The following is a 14,225-nucleotide window of genomic DNA, read 5'->3' on the forward strand; positions in this document are numbered from 1 at the left end:
CTTCCAGCTGGCCGCGATATTTTGTTGTTTATTCGAACAACGCTGTTTGAACGACCGCGTGAAACTTTCATGGGTCATCGCGCGACTATTTCACCGCTCGATTAGCATTCGTCAGTTTATCGCTCGGATGGCTGGTGGTATCGTGTTTCAACGAGAACGTTTTATTTGTGAAATAGCAGCAGGCAGGCGTTTCTGCTTCATTTTTTCCTTTCTTTCTTTCTTTCTTCATTCTGCTTTACGTTTTATGGCTTCCTGTTGTAAGTCAGAGGAAACGGATATGCCGATGTTGAACATAAAGAAGATGCAGGCGTTTTGCTAATTTAATAAGATTACATAGGTAGCGTGGCAAGCGAAACGATGGCAGGAATTTTTCTATTTGAATCGAAGATCGGTCGAGTGAGATTTCACCGCAATTGGTACGCCATAGATAGATACGTTATCCGGTTTTATTTAAACGTTTTGCGATTGAAACGTGTCGCTGACGCGGACAAGTGGTTATTTTATTCAAACGGATCAATAGCAAAATGTCTCGTGTAAACCATGCAGCTTGTGAAAGACTACATTTCAATATTCATAGGTTGTACATATGAAAGTAGGATTGAAAAAAAGGAACTTGTTAATAGTTGCATTTGATTTTCATGGTGTATTCGAATAATTACTTGAAAAGAATCAAACGAGTTTATGTGCTCGATGGCTTTTGGAAGAATCGTTGTTCGAGCTAATAGAATGACAACTTCCTTTTGCAGCTTGATAACAACGACTAGTAAACAACTGCGAGGGACAAAGAAATTCCCCAGCGAGGAGCCATTTTGTTAACTAGAGGCCATCATAGCTGCCTGACGTCACTTCCATATCCAACTATGGCGTCACGTGACGCTCCACCCTGTTTTCAATCACCTTGGACCCGAACCCACCCAGCTGTCAGACACGCTCCACCCCGTTTTTTCCACTCTTTCTGGCTATCGCCATCGCCATCTGCCGGCAATAATATGAACTTCTTAGAGCTTTAAATGGCTAGCTAGTTTATGCCCTTTCCGGTCGGTGTCACCACCGAATAAAGCTCGATGACCTGAATTCGTGTCCTTGAAAAAGTTACGGTGTCGAAGCAGATTTCGACATCGATAGTCACGCGGAAGAATTTATCTGCCATTTTTCCAGTCATTTCCACCGTTCAGGAAGCGGCTTTCCGTTAAATACGAGTTCCCTCTACGTAATTAAACGCCACTTTCCGACGAGAGAATAGCAAAAACGTTTTCACGGCAAGACAATGCGAACGTTTCCGATAATACCCAGGCGTGACGTTTTCCATTTCAAACGGTTTATTACACGGCTGGCGTAACAGCGATCGCGTTTAATCGCGCCAAAGTAGGAAGCTCTGTGCTAAGCTGCGTTCGAACGAATCTCTTCAAAAGAGGGGAAAAAGACAAAAAAAAAAAAAAGAAAAAAGAAAAGAAAAGAGAACGAGAAAAGGAAAAAAGAGAAAGAGGATAGCAGACGGAAGCAAAGTGTTACGCGTCGCGTGGTTCCAATGGAAACGAGCCGTAAACCTCGATCGCTGGAAAAGAGGTTGACGAGGTAGAGAAACGAGAAACAAAAATAACTCGCGCGGCAGAAGGACAATGTTGCTGTTCCGTGGAGGGGAAAGAATACGTAAGGGCGAGCCCGTAAAGCGGGAATTGAGTTAAAATCCTGCGAGAGGTAGAATTTATACGCGATCGAGGCGGGCAGCGGTGCGGGGAGCGCGGCCAGCCGAGTACGGAGCGCATGGAATCGCTATCGGCGGCCATTCATCAATCCGAGGAATCAATACGCTGGAATTAATGAAAGCGCCGCGCGAACAGCGAGCTAGCGGCCGGAATGTTAATCGCGATCGTCCCGCGTCCGACCCATTCCCGTGTACAGCAAACTCCCAAGGGCCCCACCTCCACCCGTAGCCCTTCAACCTGCCACCCCTCCCCTTGCCCTTATCCTTCCCCCCACCTTTCGATCCCCTTGTACATCCGTCCCCGTCTCCCATGCCCGCGTGCTCTCTACCATTACCAATACGACCACCGTGCTGCCCACAATGCCGTCGCACCGTGCATTCTATTCTCTCGTCTGGAATCGCAGCCCTTTTTTTCCTTTTTTATTACTTGCGGAATCGGCGATCGTTCGCTCCTCTCACTCTTCCAACCAATTTGTTCTGTAAATGGCTGGTGTTTGTTCGTTTATAGAAACTGGTTCTAGGAATTGTCTGTTTAATTGTTTAAGGCTATAGTTAGTATAGTAGATGTGCATTCGGACCAACTGGCGTTCTGCTGTATGAAGTACCCGAAAGCCGCAATGCACGCGTTTATAAGTAGATTGCCAGCATTTACGGAAATTTCCATTTTTATCTAACAAGTGATCTGGGAAGAGATTCATTTTATCCGCTGAATATCATAATAGGTATATTAGTATAGTATATCTTGGATATTTCGCAATGTTACGTGCATTTTTGCATACTTGTAAGAATCTATATACATATTTACTCGTTTTGATGTACGCATTGAATTCAGAACGTCAGTTTATTATTCGAATACTCATTCACTGTAAACAAAGCTTAATGCCACGACTGAATTGATAGAAAGCATTCGAAGTAGACGTTTAGAGACTTTATTTGCATACTTCAGGCGAATAGCTTTGATTATGTGCAGAGTGTAGTCATTGCATGAAGGAAGTAGGTTTCTTTGTTGTTTATCAGACATTTCAGTCGCGTCAAGTGGTATGAGGCAGTAGGTACACAGACGCGTGATATTCAGGTGGAAGCACTGAGTTAAAAACTAACTTCAGGACGATACCGGTGAAATGACGCACGGTCGGTATAGAAGGTTTCCGGGCCTGATCGGAAGATCGGTCCGGAAGATTGAAGATCCAGCCGATAAAGGACCGACGGATCGTCGATGTTTCGAAATTATTGAGATTACCGGTATTGTCGCGACTTTTCAATCTATCGTTAAATCTATTACTAATTAAACGAACGTTATTGCTATGCGTAATGACTGCCCGTTACTGTTCTTGCATAGAAACGATCTCTTTAATAAAATCAATTTCACTGTATCGGAAATATAATTCTCGTTATCCGGAACTTTGTTTTGGCCGAAGTTCTTAAAAAGAAAGGCAACGCCGCGTTTCTAGTTACGTAGTAACTAACGAGTTGCGCGGAATTCATGTCGGCAAGCAGTGCAACAAAAAAATTAGTAGACTTGGGGAGAATCTCGACGAGGCGTTCAGTAGCCGTGTTGCTTAATGGACGGGAATTTTCCAAATTTAACGATCGTTTAGCCCGCCCACACAGAAGGGACAAGCGAGTTTGGCGTCTGGGCGATGGCCGTCACCGTGACGAGCACGTGTGTAACTCGCCTTCTGTCATTTAGAGCAAAACTCACTTCTGTTCGTTCAGTTGGTCGAAAGATCAGCAAACGGAGCTTTTGCCGGCTTCGGCCACTGTTCTAATGGACGAGCTTGTATAAAACACGGTACTTTGAAACTCCAACGAAATTCCAATCTATTTCTATCTGTACTTCTCTTCGATAGAAATAAACTCAAAGTAATAAAATACGGCAATGAAACGAAAATCAGTTTTTTTATTTATATGTTAGTATATTTTAAAATGATGTACGTAAAAATCAATTGAATTATCTTGTTCGTGTTACAGGTGTGGCATAACTTCGTTAGCAGGGTGGACAGAGGAACGGAACGTGTCTGGAGCGGCTTGGCGTTTTGAACGAAGGTACCACACCGAAGAAGAACTCTGATTACCATCTTATTCCCCCCCCCCCCCCCTCGTGTACAAGTTTTAAACCTGCCCCCTAAATTATCCCCGCAGCTTGATAACTCACGGTTCTGTAGTGCTCCAGTTTCTAGTTTTTCTTTCTATATCGATGAGTCGAGTGTGATAAACGGGCAAAGGAACGGGACAAGAGTATTAAAGAGTATACATAATTTGATGATACGCTAAGTGATTCACGGTGATGTTGGTGTGATACAAAGAGTGTTGCGCGCGCGCGTGTTGTCCGAGAGTGAGTGTGAGGAGGGAGGAATCGCGCCGGAGGGAGGTGATACTATATGTATAAATAATAGAAATTTATTCATGTATATGTAAGGACGTGTGCCAGTGTGTCCGTACGCAGGTATTCGAGTACAAAGAAAGAAGAAGAAGAAGAAGAAAGGAAGAAAAGAAATCCAACTATTAAAAGTGAAGACAAAAAGGAACATATAGTTTGCCAGTACGAAGAGGAAAAGGAAGAAAGTAGGAGAGGAGAGGAGTAGCAGTAGGTGGAGAATAAATAGAAAACCCTGCCTAACGATCAAAGACTAAGAAACGAAGAAGTGTGAGGACACGCAAGGGAAAAAAAAAGACCGAGGTGGCATTAGAAGGTGGGCCAGGTGGGACAGTAGCATGAGTTCGTACTTCGCGAATTCGTACATCCCGGACCTGCGTAATGGCGGGGTGGAACACCCGCATCAGCATCAGCAGCACTACGGTGCCGCCGTCCAGGTGCCCCAGCAAACGCAGTCGGTACAGCAGCCATCTCAGCAAACCGGGGATCCATGCGATCCTAGTCTCCTACGTCAGGGAGTGCCTGGCCATCACTATGGGGCCGCTGGTAGCCAGCAAGATATGCCTTATCCGAGGTTTCCTCCGTACAATCGGATGGACATGCGGAACGCGACCTATTATCAGCATCAACAGGAGCACGGCAGCATGGACGGGTTGGGTGGTTACAGGTCGACGTCCCCGAGCCCCGGTATGGGCCACATGGGACACACACCGACCCCGAACGGACATCCGTCCACTCCTATTGTCTATGCGAGTTGCAAGCTTCAAGCGGCCGCGGTCGATCATCAGGGTAGCGTACTCGATGGACCGGACAGCCCGCCATTGGTCGAGTCGCAGATGCACCACCAAATGCATTCGCAACATCCTCACATGCAGCCGCAACAGTCACAACATCAACAGCAGCAGCAGCAGCATCAACATCTTCAGGCGCAGCAGCAGCACATGATGTACCAACAGCAACAACAAACGCAGGCGGCGTCGCAACAATCTCAGCCTGGCATGCATCCGCAACAACAACAGCAACCTCAGCAACACCAAGGGGTGGTCACGTCGCCGCTTAGTCAGCAACAGCAGGCCGCTCCTCAAGGTGCGGCCACTGCCAATCTACCAAGTCCGCTCTACCCGTGGATGAGAAGTCAATTCGGTAAGATGGACTTTCAATGTAGATGCTCAAAATGTCTGTTGCGTGCGTTAAAACCGTGCAAAAGTATATACAAATTCATTGATGTCTCTGATGGATATGATATTACTCATATTACTATAATACGCGATGTGCTATATCGAGAATTTGAAATCTCTTGAAATACACAAAATAGTTTTAGCTGAATGAGAATAATAATCGAATTTAGTGAAAGAATTTTTCACGGTAAATACTGTCCAGTAGAATCATTCGAGAACGTTACCTGGTCTATAAATTTAAAGGATTAGGAAGGCCAGTAGAGTAGTAAAAATCGAGAAGCAACCATGTTGAATCTTGCATTTGCATGCGAATTACCCTGCTTGTTACCTCTATTTCTAAAATTGTACAATGAACGTTACTTCGAAGCAAAGAATCTTCCTATCTCGGAGTGACAAAAAGAGAAGAAAAAGAAAGAAATAAGAGAAATGTTACATTCGTATAGTCGAAGAGGAGATAATACGTGAGGCGGTTGTCGAAAATAGGCTCAAGGATTTTCCCGCGTGACCAAAAGGTTCGGGTAGAAAGCAAGATTTCTAGAGAGGACGGCAGGTAGTCGGCCGCTTTCAGATTTATGCAACAGTAGGTAAAACTAGACCACATTCGTACGGTTCGCAAGCCAAGATTGGCATAATGTCTCCAGTTTCTAGGTATACCGACATCCCGAGTTATTTATTGCCCTGACCTTTTAGCTCTCGCTGGTTTCACCACACGTAAGCGTATACCTCCCCATAAAAGTTCTCTTGCTGACTGTGCCCGTGTTGGCTCCACGGCTTGGCAGAGTCTCCGCTCATCCACTTTTATTCCCATGATAACTCGCGGCTGCTTGCTTCCACTCAATGGTATGCTGAACTAGTTCGCTTGTTTTCACTCACCTTCCCTCGTCTGTCTAGTTGGACAGGAATCTAGTATATTGAACGGCTACTGCTTCTTCTTTCTAAATAAATGCTTTCTGCGAAGACGAGGGCAATTTCTATTTAGAATTCGTTCTATTTGACGAAATTCCAGCCTCTTCGTGATCTTTATGAAGCTGAGCGTAATATATTCAAGGGAACAAGAAATACCACCTGCTTTTCAAATATAGGGTTGTAGCGGAAGAAAAGATTTAGGAAATCTGCTGGAGTCGACCGTGACTGCAAAGAATCGCACGGGTAATTTCGGAATAATGAGTTGGGAATTTATGGCAGCAATAACCAAGTGATAATAGCCGTTTTCTTTAACCCAGAGGTATCTGTCCCGGGTTGGGTAAGAGCACAGGTTCCGGCGCTCCACTGTGCTTGCTCTTATTTTCTTCACCCTTCCCCCGATTCTTCAAATCCGAGAAAATGCCGCAACCTTGCAAAGTCAGGCTCCCTCGACCCCTTTTCCTTACTACCTTAGCACGTTCAGTTGCTCGATGAACTCTGTTCAAGTTAAATCTTCGCTTCTTCAACTCGAATTATTGCAAGTACTTACTTACATATATCGACTTTCAAGATGTGAATTTTTTTGCTGCTCTTATAAAATCGTTCACAAGCTGCCACCTGTTCTTTACTGGATATTTTTCACGTAAGTGTAATTCGAATTTTTATACGCTTTTTACTGTTTATTTTTCACATTGGATATGGAGAATGTAATAATCTTACGAAACCATCTCTCGGTTCAATTCGAAAGCTGGTACCAACCTGCTTGATTCGCCGATAAACGGTGTGGTACACGAATGACGAGACTGGTCCATACTCTTCGTTGCCAGTCAAAAGAAGAAAGAGGATCGAGTGCCTGAATCTGCTCACAGATGTCGGCACGCTTAAGTCTTTCCGATGGGTTGTCCAACAATATATGTATTCGTTCTTCGTGGTTTATTTAGTAACCGTATTGATTTCATACTATCTTCGCTATATCTTTTCATAAGTAAACAAAGATGATTCATATGGAAAGCACGATATCCATTTACACCATCTATCCTCGAGCAAATCTTACAGAGAGAATCTTCTATGATCATTTAAAACCAATAAAATATGTAGCTTTGTATCAATAATTCTCTCGGTTTAACCATTATAAACATAGTTCCGTGTTGTATATGTGTATTTCGATTCCACACGATTCCATCCATCGTGTATTTATTAGCCATTCGAAACAAGATCAATCGGCTCTCAGATCAGAGTCGATGTATTCTAACAAACATCCTTCATATCTGGTTTCGATACTAATTCGATCTATGATTATCCACGAGCATTCGTTCTTCTCTGTTTAACACTGTTCATGAGGTTTGCCACTCGATCGTATTACCCTTACAGGTCTACCAATCATGATAAACCTCATATCAATTTATCTAGCTATCCATTCGTGGCCGTGGTTGCCTGTTTCTTTCCACGTTGCAAAACACCAGCTGAGCTAAGCGTGCTATAAGCAGGACTCCATGAATAATGCATGGCTCAATTTTATAGATGCAGGTGCTCTCCCGGGCATTTGCCCGGTGAAACCGCCGAGATTCCCTGGCACCTTACGCGGGACATTTGCGTTACATAGGTTAGGAAATTCCGGCATAGTTGGCTGGCTCGCGAAACCCCGGCATGCGAGTGCGCATCGGTGTCGTTTACTGCCGAACATCATGAAACGCTTCGTGAACGTGCACAACTTTCATCGTGAAAGCTTCTTCTATATACAATGCCCCTTTGCTCCGCCTTTGATTTCTTACGACGACGATTTTTATTAAATATCCCTAGCCACCTGTCGAGTCACGTGACAGCTTCTGTCGCATTACCAGTCCTAACCATTGCATGATTAGCGTTTTTGTTAAGGTATAGAAGGATTCGGAAATACAAATAGTTTACTTTATTTCACACGCAACGGCTATACGTATATATTACACTCTGAAGGCATCGATAACCTACTCGCACGCACGCTTGTTGTCAACCGACTCCTCTAGTCGACCTCTGACGCTTACACACACATTCACATGTACAGTGTAAATGTATCATCTACCTAAGAGTTTTTATTATTCTTCGAAATGCCAATATGTGTTACAATCCACGATAATTCCTGTTCGTTCCGAGAAAAGGTTAACGAAAGTAGCCAAGGCAGTTAAATCGGAAAAGAAAAATATTTGAAAGTGAAATTCATTCAGGCAAATCATTCATTTTCACAATCAGTGTATCTCAAGGAAATTTAACATCTTTGCTAGTAAATATTGTTTTACGTGAAACGTTATGAGCTAGTGTAAATAATGTCCACGATTTCGTTAGCGATTAATAGCTGCGGACGCGAACCATGTTTTCGTTGGAGATACGTAATTCTGTCGACGTTGCAAGTTCTCTCATCCGAAGTTTGCGGTTTACGCCGACACTGAACTTCGGTAAAATTGTTCATTGTCATTCGTATCCTGCATTCGCATGCATGCATGTACTCACATGCATAAACTTTCATTGATTAGCATTTTCTTTTTCAAATTAATTCGCCAAGCAGATAAAATTAGAACCAATTGCGGAGAATGATAGTATTCGGGGTTCGTGATCAAGTTAATTAGCTGGATGGAAAAAGAAAACGCGAAAATTAGCTTGCGCAGGCTTATACGGATTCGACGATCGGTAATTGCGGTGTAACAACTGCAACAGCATACGCGTTATCTCAGTTTATTCCGCGAAACGCATTATCATACGAAAAAATATAATATTTCTCGTAGCCAGGGCCCATGAAACACCATCGCGATACCATAAAAATAACATACAATGAAGTTATAATTCAGAGGTTGCAGGCACCGTGACGTTTCCACCATTCCACCGGATCTTACATTATAAGACAAGCAAATTTTTTATCCTTTTTCGTCATCGCTATTCTTTCGAAATCAAACTCGGAACGAAATTCTGATTCAACGCTGATCGATTGTAATTATGTGTCGATATTGCGTCGTCGAACGTGGATCCACGTGAATTGGTCGGTTTGGTAGAAAGAAAAAGCCTATCGATATCGCTGATGCTTTTAATACGTAAGATAATTGCGATCCTTTTGCCTGAAAAGATTTATGGTATCGAGTTCCTCCGGTTCTGCTTCGTCTCCCCTCCTCCACTTCGTCCCTTTTCTCCCCCTCACAAATAAGCATGCAGCGGTGCAGTTATACATAGGTGTGAGGCTTCCGTTATTGCGTACACGTGTACGTGCTACGAGCGCCACATTTCTTATGTAATCCGAGCACTGACACGAATGCTTAGCGGACGAACAAAGTACCACGGCGAAGAAACCGCACTACCGTCGAATTAATCGCGCGAAATATCTACGTAAATGGCCAATAACCCGTGCGCGTAATGAGGAATTAAAATGGCCCCTACTCCGCTCCCTGCTTCGTTTTATTTCTCCTTTTTCCTCCCACCTTTTTTTTTCTTTTTTTTCATACGACTTGGCTAATTGAGGGCGCAGATTTATAGACTGGACACCGTTTGTTCATCGAGGCACGTGGCCGCGTTTATCTTTATCTTTACCAGATATTAGCGCGTATCTTTTAGTTATTTGTTTTTTTACAGGTTCCTAACCTCTTCTCGTTTTTTCACCTTATCTTCCTATGTATAGTGGATTTCGATACATAGCAGCGCTGTGATTTTTTAAATTGAGTATATAGCAGCCTTAACTGCGGGCTACTTGCGATGCAGATATTTCACGTTTATCGCGTTGTAAGATATATTCGGGTATTATTATTCCATCAAACTAGCCCTATTTTTGCACGGCCAGTTTACTATCACGCAATTACACGTTACGTTTTGTTCTACAAAATAAAACGTCAGACGCTTACGGTAGTAATAATCTACTTTTCAAGTTGAGGTTAGGAAAATCTGCAACACGCCATCTAAATGGAAGAGCGCGTGTGGCGATAAAAATTCTTTCGCTTTTTCGTCCAAAATGAAATTTTCATTTAAAAAAAGCACAATTAGGTCGAACTTCGATGCTTTCTTGCTCAAAGATATCCGAAAAAACGCACGAGGGTTAAGCGCAACCGCTCAACACCTGTAACCCTTTTCCCTCGATATGTGGGAAAGATAAAAAAAAGTCCCTAGATACCATGTGGCAGGCGTAGAGTTTTAATCTGCGTCTGTGCTGGCGGGGGTCGTGGCGATCAACATTCACATCTCGGAACGCGTTTCGTTCTAGTTCGCGTAGTGTCAGACACCAGAGATTGGTGTCCGAAACGATGGCGGCTTCGTGAGATATTCAAAAAGAGATGGAACCCAAAGAGGCAAGAGAGGAGGAGCGTCGAGGAAATGACGTGAGGTCGAGAGACAGAAAAGGAGAAGGCGAAGGAACGTGGTATACGGTGAAACAGAGAGGGAGCAAGTCGACCGGAGGAGGGCGTAGAAAACGTTGACGATGATGGATGAGGCCACAGAAATCCTATGTCCGTTTGCTTTTTGGGCCGCCGCCATAAACTCCTGAGACAACTATGGACGATAGCCGTTGGGATATGGGCTGCCTCACCCATCGAGCCTGCAAATGTGTGGAAATTGGGGCGAAAAGGGTGTAAATCAATGATCTTCTTACGCGTATGAACTATAGTTCTTTTTCTACGATCGCTGGGAAGAGCTCTTAAAATTCTGGAAATTTAATATCAAGCAGGAATTTAATATCGGTTAAGAATTCCAGATTTTTAACATGTTTGCTTCAGTCGTTATTCCTTATCCGTAAGATAACGCGTTAAGACACTCCCAGTTTCAATATATTCGCTTCATTTGTCACTGCTAATTCGCCAGATAACACATTCTCTGTGGTGAATTTTAAGATTCCCAGTTATCTCAAACCTTATCATCGTCTCTAGTTTCTCTGCGATAACTCGATGCACGAGCAGATGTAAACAAAGGGGCTGAGGGGACGATCGTAGATAAAGTAGAACACAACCAGCAAATCCAATAATTTTCTCTACAGATGCATACGTCGCATCGGGCCCATTCTCGCTGCTCATTATCTCGACCTTCTGGCGCTCTCCTCGGGGCTCTCAGACTGCGTCTCCTCGTCCGGTTCTGTCTGTTCGTCTGCGGTCGAAAGGCAAAAAAAAAAAAAGAAGAGAAAAAAAGAAGAAGGTGAAGGAGAAGAGGGAAGGCCTGCTATCAGATACTCTGCTCTCCTCGAGGGCTTCTAAGACCCCTCTATGAGTGTCAGTCGACTTGACGTTCTTCTTACTCCGGCGGCGACTTCTGTTGAATTCCTTTTTCTCTCTCGTCCTTTGCGAGTGACGCTGCGCAGGTGGCTGTTCCAAGCTTACGATGCTTCCACTTGGTCCAGTTTCCTCAAACGAGAACAATCGCGTCCAGCTTGCAGAGGAAACTAAACCATAGTGATCGCAGTGGATAGGGCGAGCTGTCTCTGTTCTTGAAATATTTTCCTGTTCATCGGTGATTACCAAAGACGCGTGCAACGTCCATGGCTTTGTTTTTAGATCGCAGATGCAGGAAGTTGGCGAAGCTTGGAACGCGACCCCGCGGATACCCGCGCCGATGCATAAACAACCGACGAAATTCCTGAACGAAGTTTGTCTTGACTGCGTGGCGCGACCCCTACGCTCGGGCCGTGCTGCCTGCCGGTCCTTTTGCCGGGGAAAAAACGTCGCCTCCCCCCTTCGGGCGAAGAAAGTTCAACGAAAACAACGTGACATAAAGCAGCCTAGGACGGAAATACAAAAAGCAAGACGGATTGCCGGGCTTAAAATATATGGAGAGTCAGACAGAGTTGGGCAACCGGCTGCAAGTTCGATCACGTGTTCAGGATTAAAGAGACGCGCGCTATTTCGACGCGAACGTTCAGCAGTTTCTGTATTTCGCTCGAAATCCGCCAACGTGTTTAGGCAATATTTTTCTCACCTATTACAACATACTAACGGCAACAGAGTTGAATGAATCGGACCAAGGCAACTGAATCTTCGGGATACCCGTTCTGGAAGGTTTTCCAAGGTGGTTCACCGGATTCCACGCAATTAATCTGAACCTCTGTCAGCGACGTGGACCGGTCATATAATCCGAGAGGCTGGTGTAGCGAGAGTGCCGCGTAGGGAGGCAGGAGAGAGGGCGAGCGATAAAATTAATGGGATATCTAGGGTATCTAATCGAAGAGCATTTCAAGGCCTGGCCTTAAGGTGGCCACGTAAAGCTTAGCTTAATTGGGCAGCGAGTGGTGGCCGCGCCTTATTAGCGGGTTACAACATCCGGCTAGCTGTTCATCTGAAAAGTCCTGCATGTATCCTGCGGCGGGTCTGAAAGACCAGTCGGTCCGCAGAGAAGCGACAGAGAAAGAGAGGGCAAAGAGAGAGAAAGAGAGAAGCGGAGCAACTAGCCTATAATAAGCCGTACGGTTGTGTACGTTCTGTTCTGTTCCGTTCCGTTCCTTCATGCTGCGCCAGTGAAGGCAGACCCATAAATCTCTCGGGCATACTCCAGGGGACATTTGATCCTTGCGTAACCCAACGCCGTTAATTTATTGCCCCGCGTTTAAAGTCACCTCCGTCCGCGAGAGAGCAACGGCTACGCCGCCATCAGAACGCCGGTTCAGCATAAACCGACGGTTGTGGCTAGCTTTTCTTGTTATCGACCTCTTTAACACGCCCTACACTTTGCTTCGTTCGCAACATCCATCCTTCGATCGAGAAAAAATTCCTGTTCGCGGCGTCGTTATATCGGAATCGAGGTTGCCCACACCTACGGAGACCTTGCGATACAGCGTTGTTTCAGCTGTTCGCTGTTCTTCCTTCTCGCGGTATTCCATTAGCAAAGAAAATCTCACACCCTCGCTATCTACATCGTGTTTCCCACGACGCGTTCCTACAATGAAAACGCCATTAATTTCTTTTCAGCCGGCCAGAATGTATACCGGTGATTAATTCGCCGGTGATGTTGCGCCCTGATAACGCTTTCACACCGTTTTCCAGGCACTCGGTTGCGCCAATACAATTCAAGCATTTAGTATCGCACCCTACGTTTCATACGCTCGTTCGAAGAAGAGGAAAAAGCAAAGGAAATGTTCATCGAACATTTTACAAGATAATTCGACTGTAGACTGTCGTGGCTTCTATCTGTTCGCTAAAACTACTGTTTAGGTTCTTATATCGTTTGCTGTAATTTGTCACGTGGTCGCTATGAACGTGTATTCTTATCCTTAGCACGTGAACTTCCTCTTGTGTTTCACTCCAACGTATTTCCCTTGTCCTTGCAGGTCGAAAATTCGAATAGCTCGTTTTCCATAAGTTACAAGTTTCCATAAGTTTACAAGGCGATTAAAGTTTCTGTTCACGTTGGCCATCGGACGTCTGTTTAATTAAGCTCGCATGTTGGACGCATGACGAGAAAAAGCCCGACGTCTAATTCAGCGGGCGGACAGGGCCTAATCAAGATTCGAGTCCTCGCCGCTGGAATCGATCGTCTTCGAAACAGACAGCTGCATACGTAAGTCGAGAGGATATTGCCAATGTCTTTGCGCTGTCTTGTTGTTAGGATAATAGTTATCGTTCGTTTCTGATTGTAGCATTTGCATGGCATTATAATATCGTCGCTATCTGCTTTACTATGAATACTCTTCAATTTCCAATGCAATCCACGCTAATGACAAATTATTCTTGAACCGAGAGAAGATCCTCTTCTACTATTTGGCGTTCTTCGTTATAGAAATCTGATTGGTCGATCTACGTCGTATGTATTGCCCTCTATGGCATACGCTAGCCACGTGAACGTTGAGGATTCTCTTGCAATTAGGCAATGAGAGTGTTATCGATAAAGAGGCACGAACTAATCGGCACGGAGCAGCTCGAGCGTGACTCGACACCGTTTCATTATTCCGTGAACGCTTTGATGATCTTCTGGGTTAGACGGCGTACACCGTCTTCAAGAGGCACCTTCATTAACCGGCTGACGAATGAACATTAATAAGCCGGGCTTCCAAGTGGAGGCGCGTTCGCGCGCGACTCATCAGCCTCTTTGATGAAACCCGAGATCTATGTTTATCCCGGGCATCCTTTGATTG

General features: G+C 44.7%; 1 protein-coding gene across 7 annotated transcripts in view; it reads left to right on the plus strand.

The window, feature by feature from the left end:
• LOC100631082 (homeotic protein antennapedia) overlaps positions 1–14,225 on the plus strand; it is a 159,233-nt gene that overhangs the window by 134,071 nt on the left and 10,937 nt on the right. For all 7 annotated transcript variants that reach the window (XM_012318237.3, XM_003402146.3, XM_020867561.2 and 4 more), the window contains one exon: positions 3,677–5,225. In XM_012318237.3, the coding sequence (XP_012173627.1) occupies positions 4,421–5,225 (805 nt within the window). In that variant the 5' untranslated portion in view covers positions 3,677–4,420. The remainder of the gene's footprint in view (positions 1–3,676; positions 5,226–14,225) is intronic.

This window comes from Bombus terrestris, chromosome 18 (assembly GCF_910591885.1).
Source record: "Bombus terrestris chromosome 18, iyBomTerr1.2, whole genome shotgun sequence".
NCBI lineage: Eukaryota > Metazoa > Arthropoda > Insecta > Hymenoptera > Apidae > Bombus > Bombus terrestris.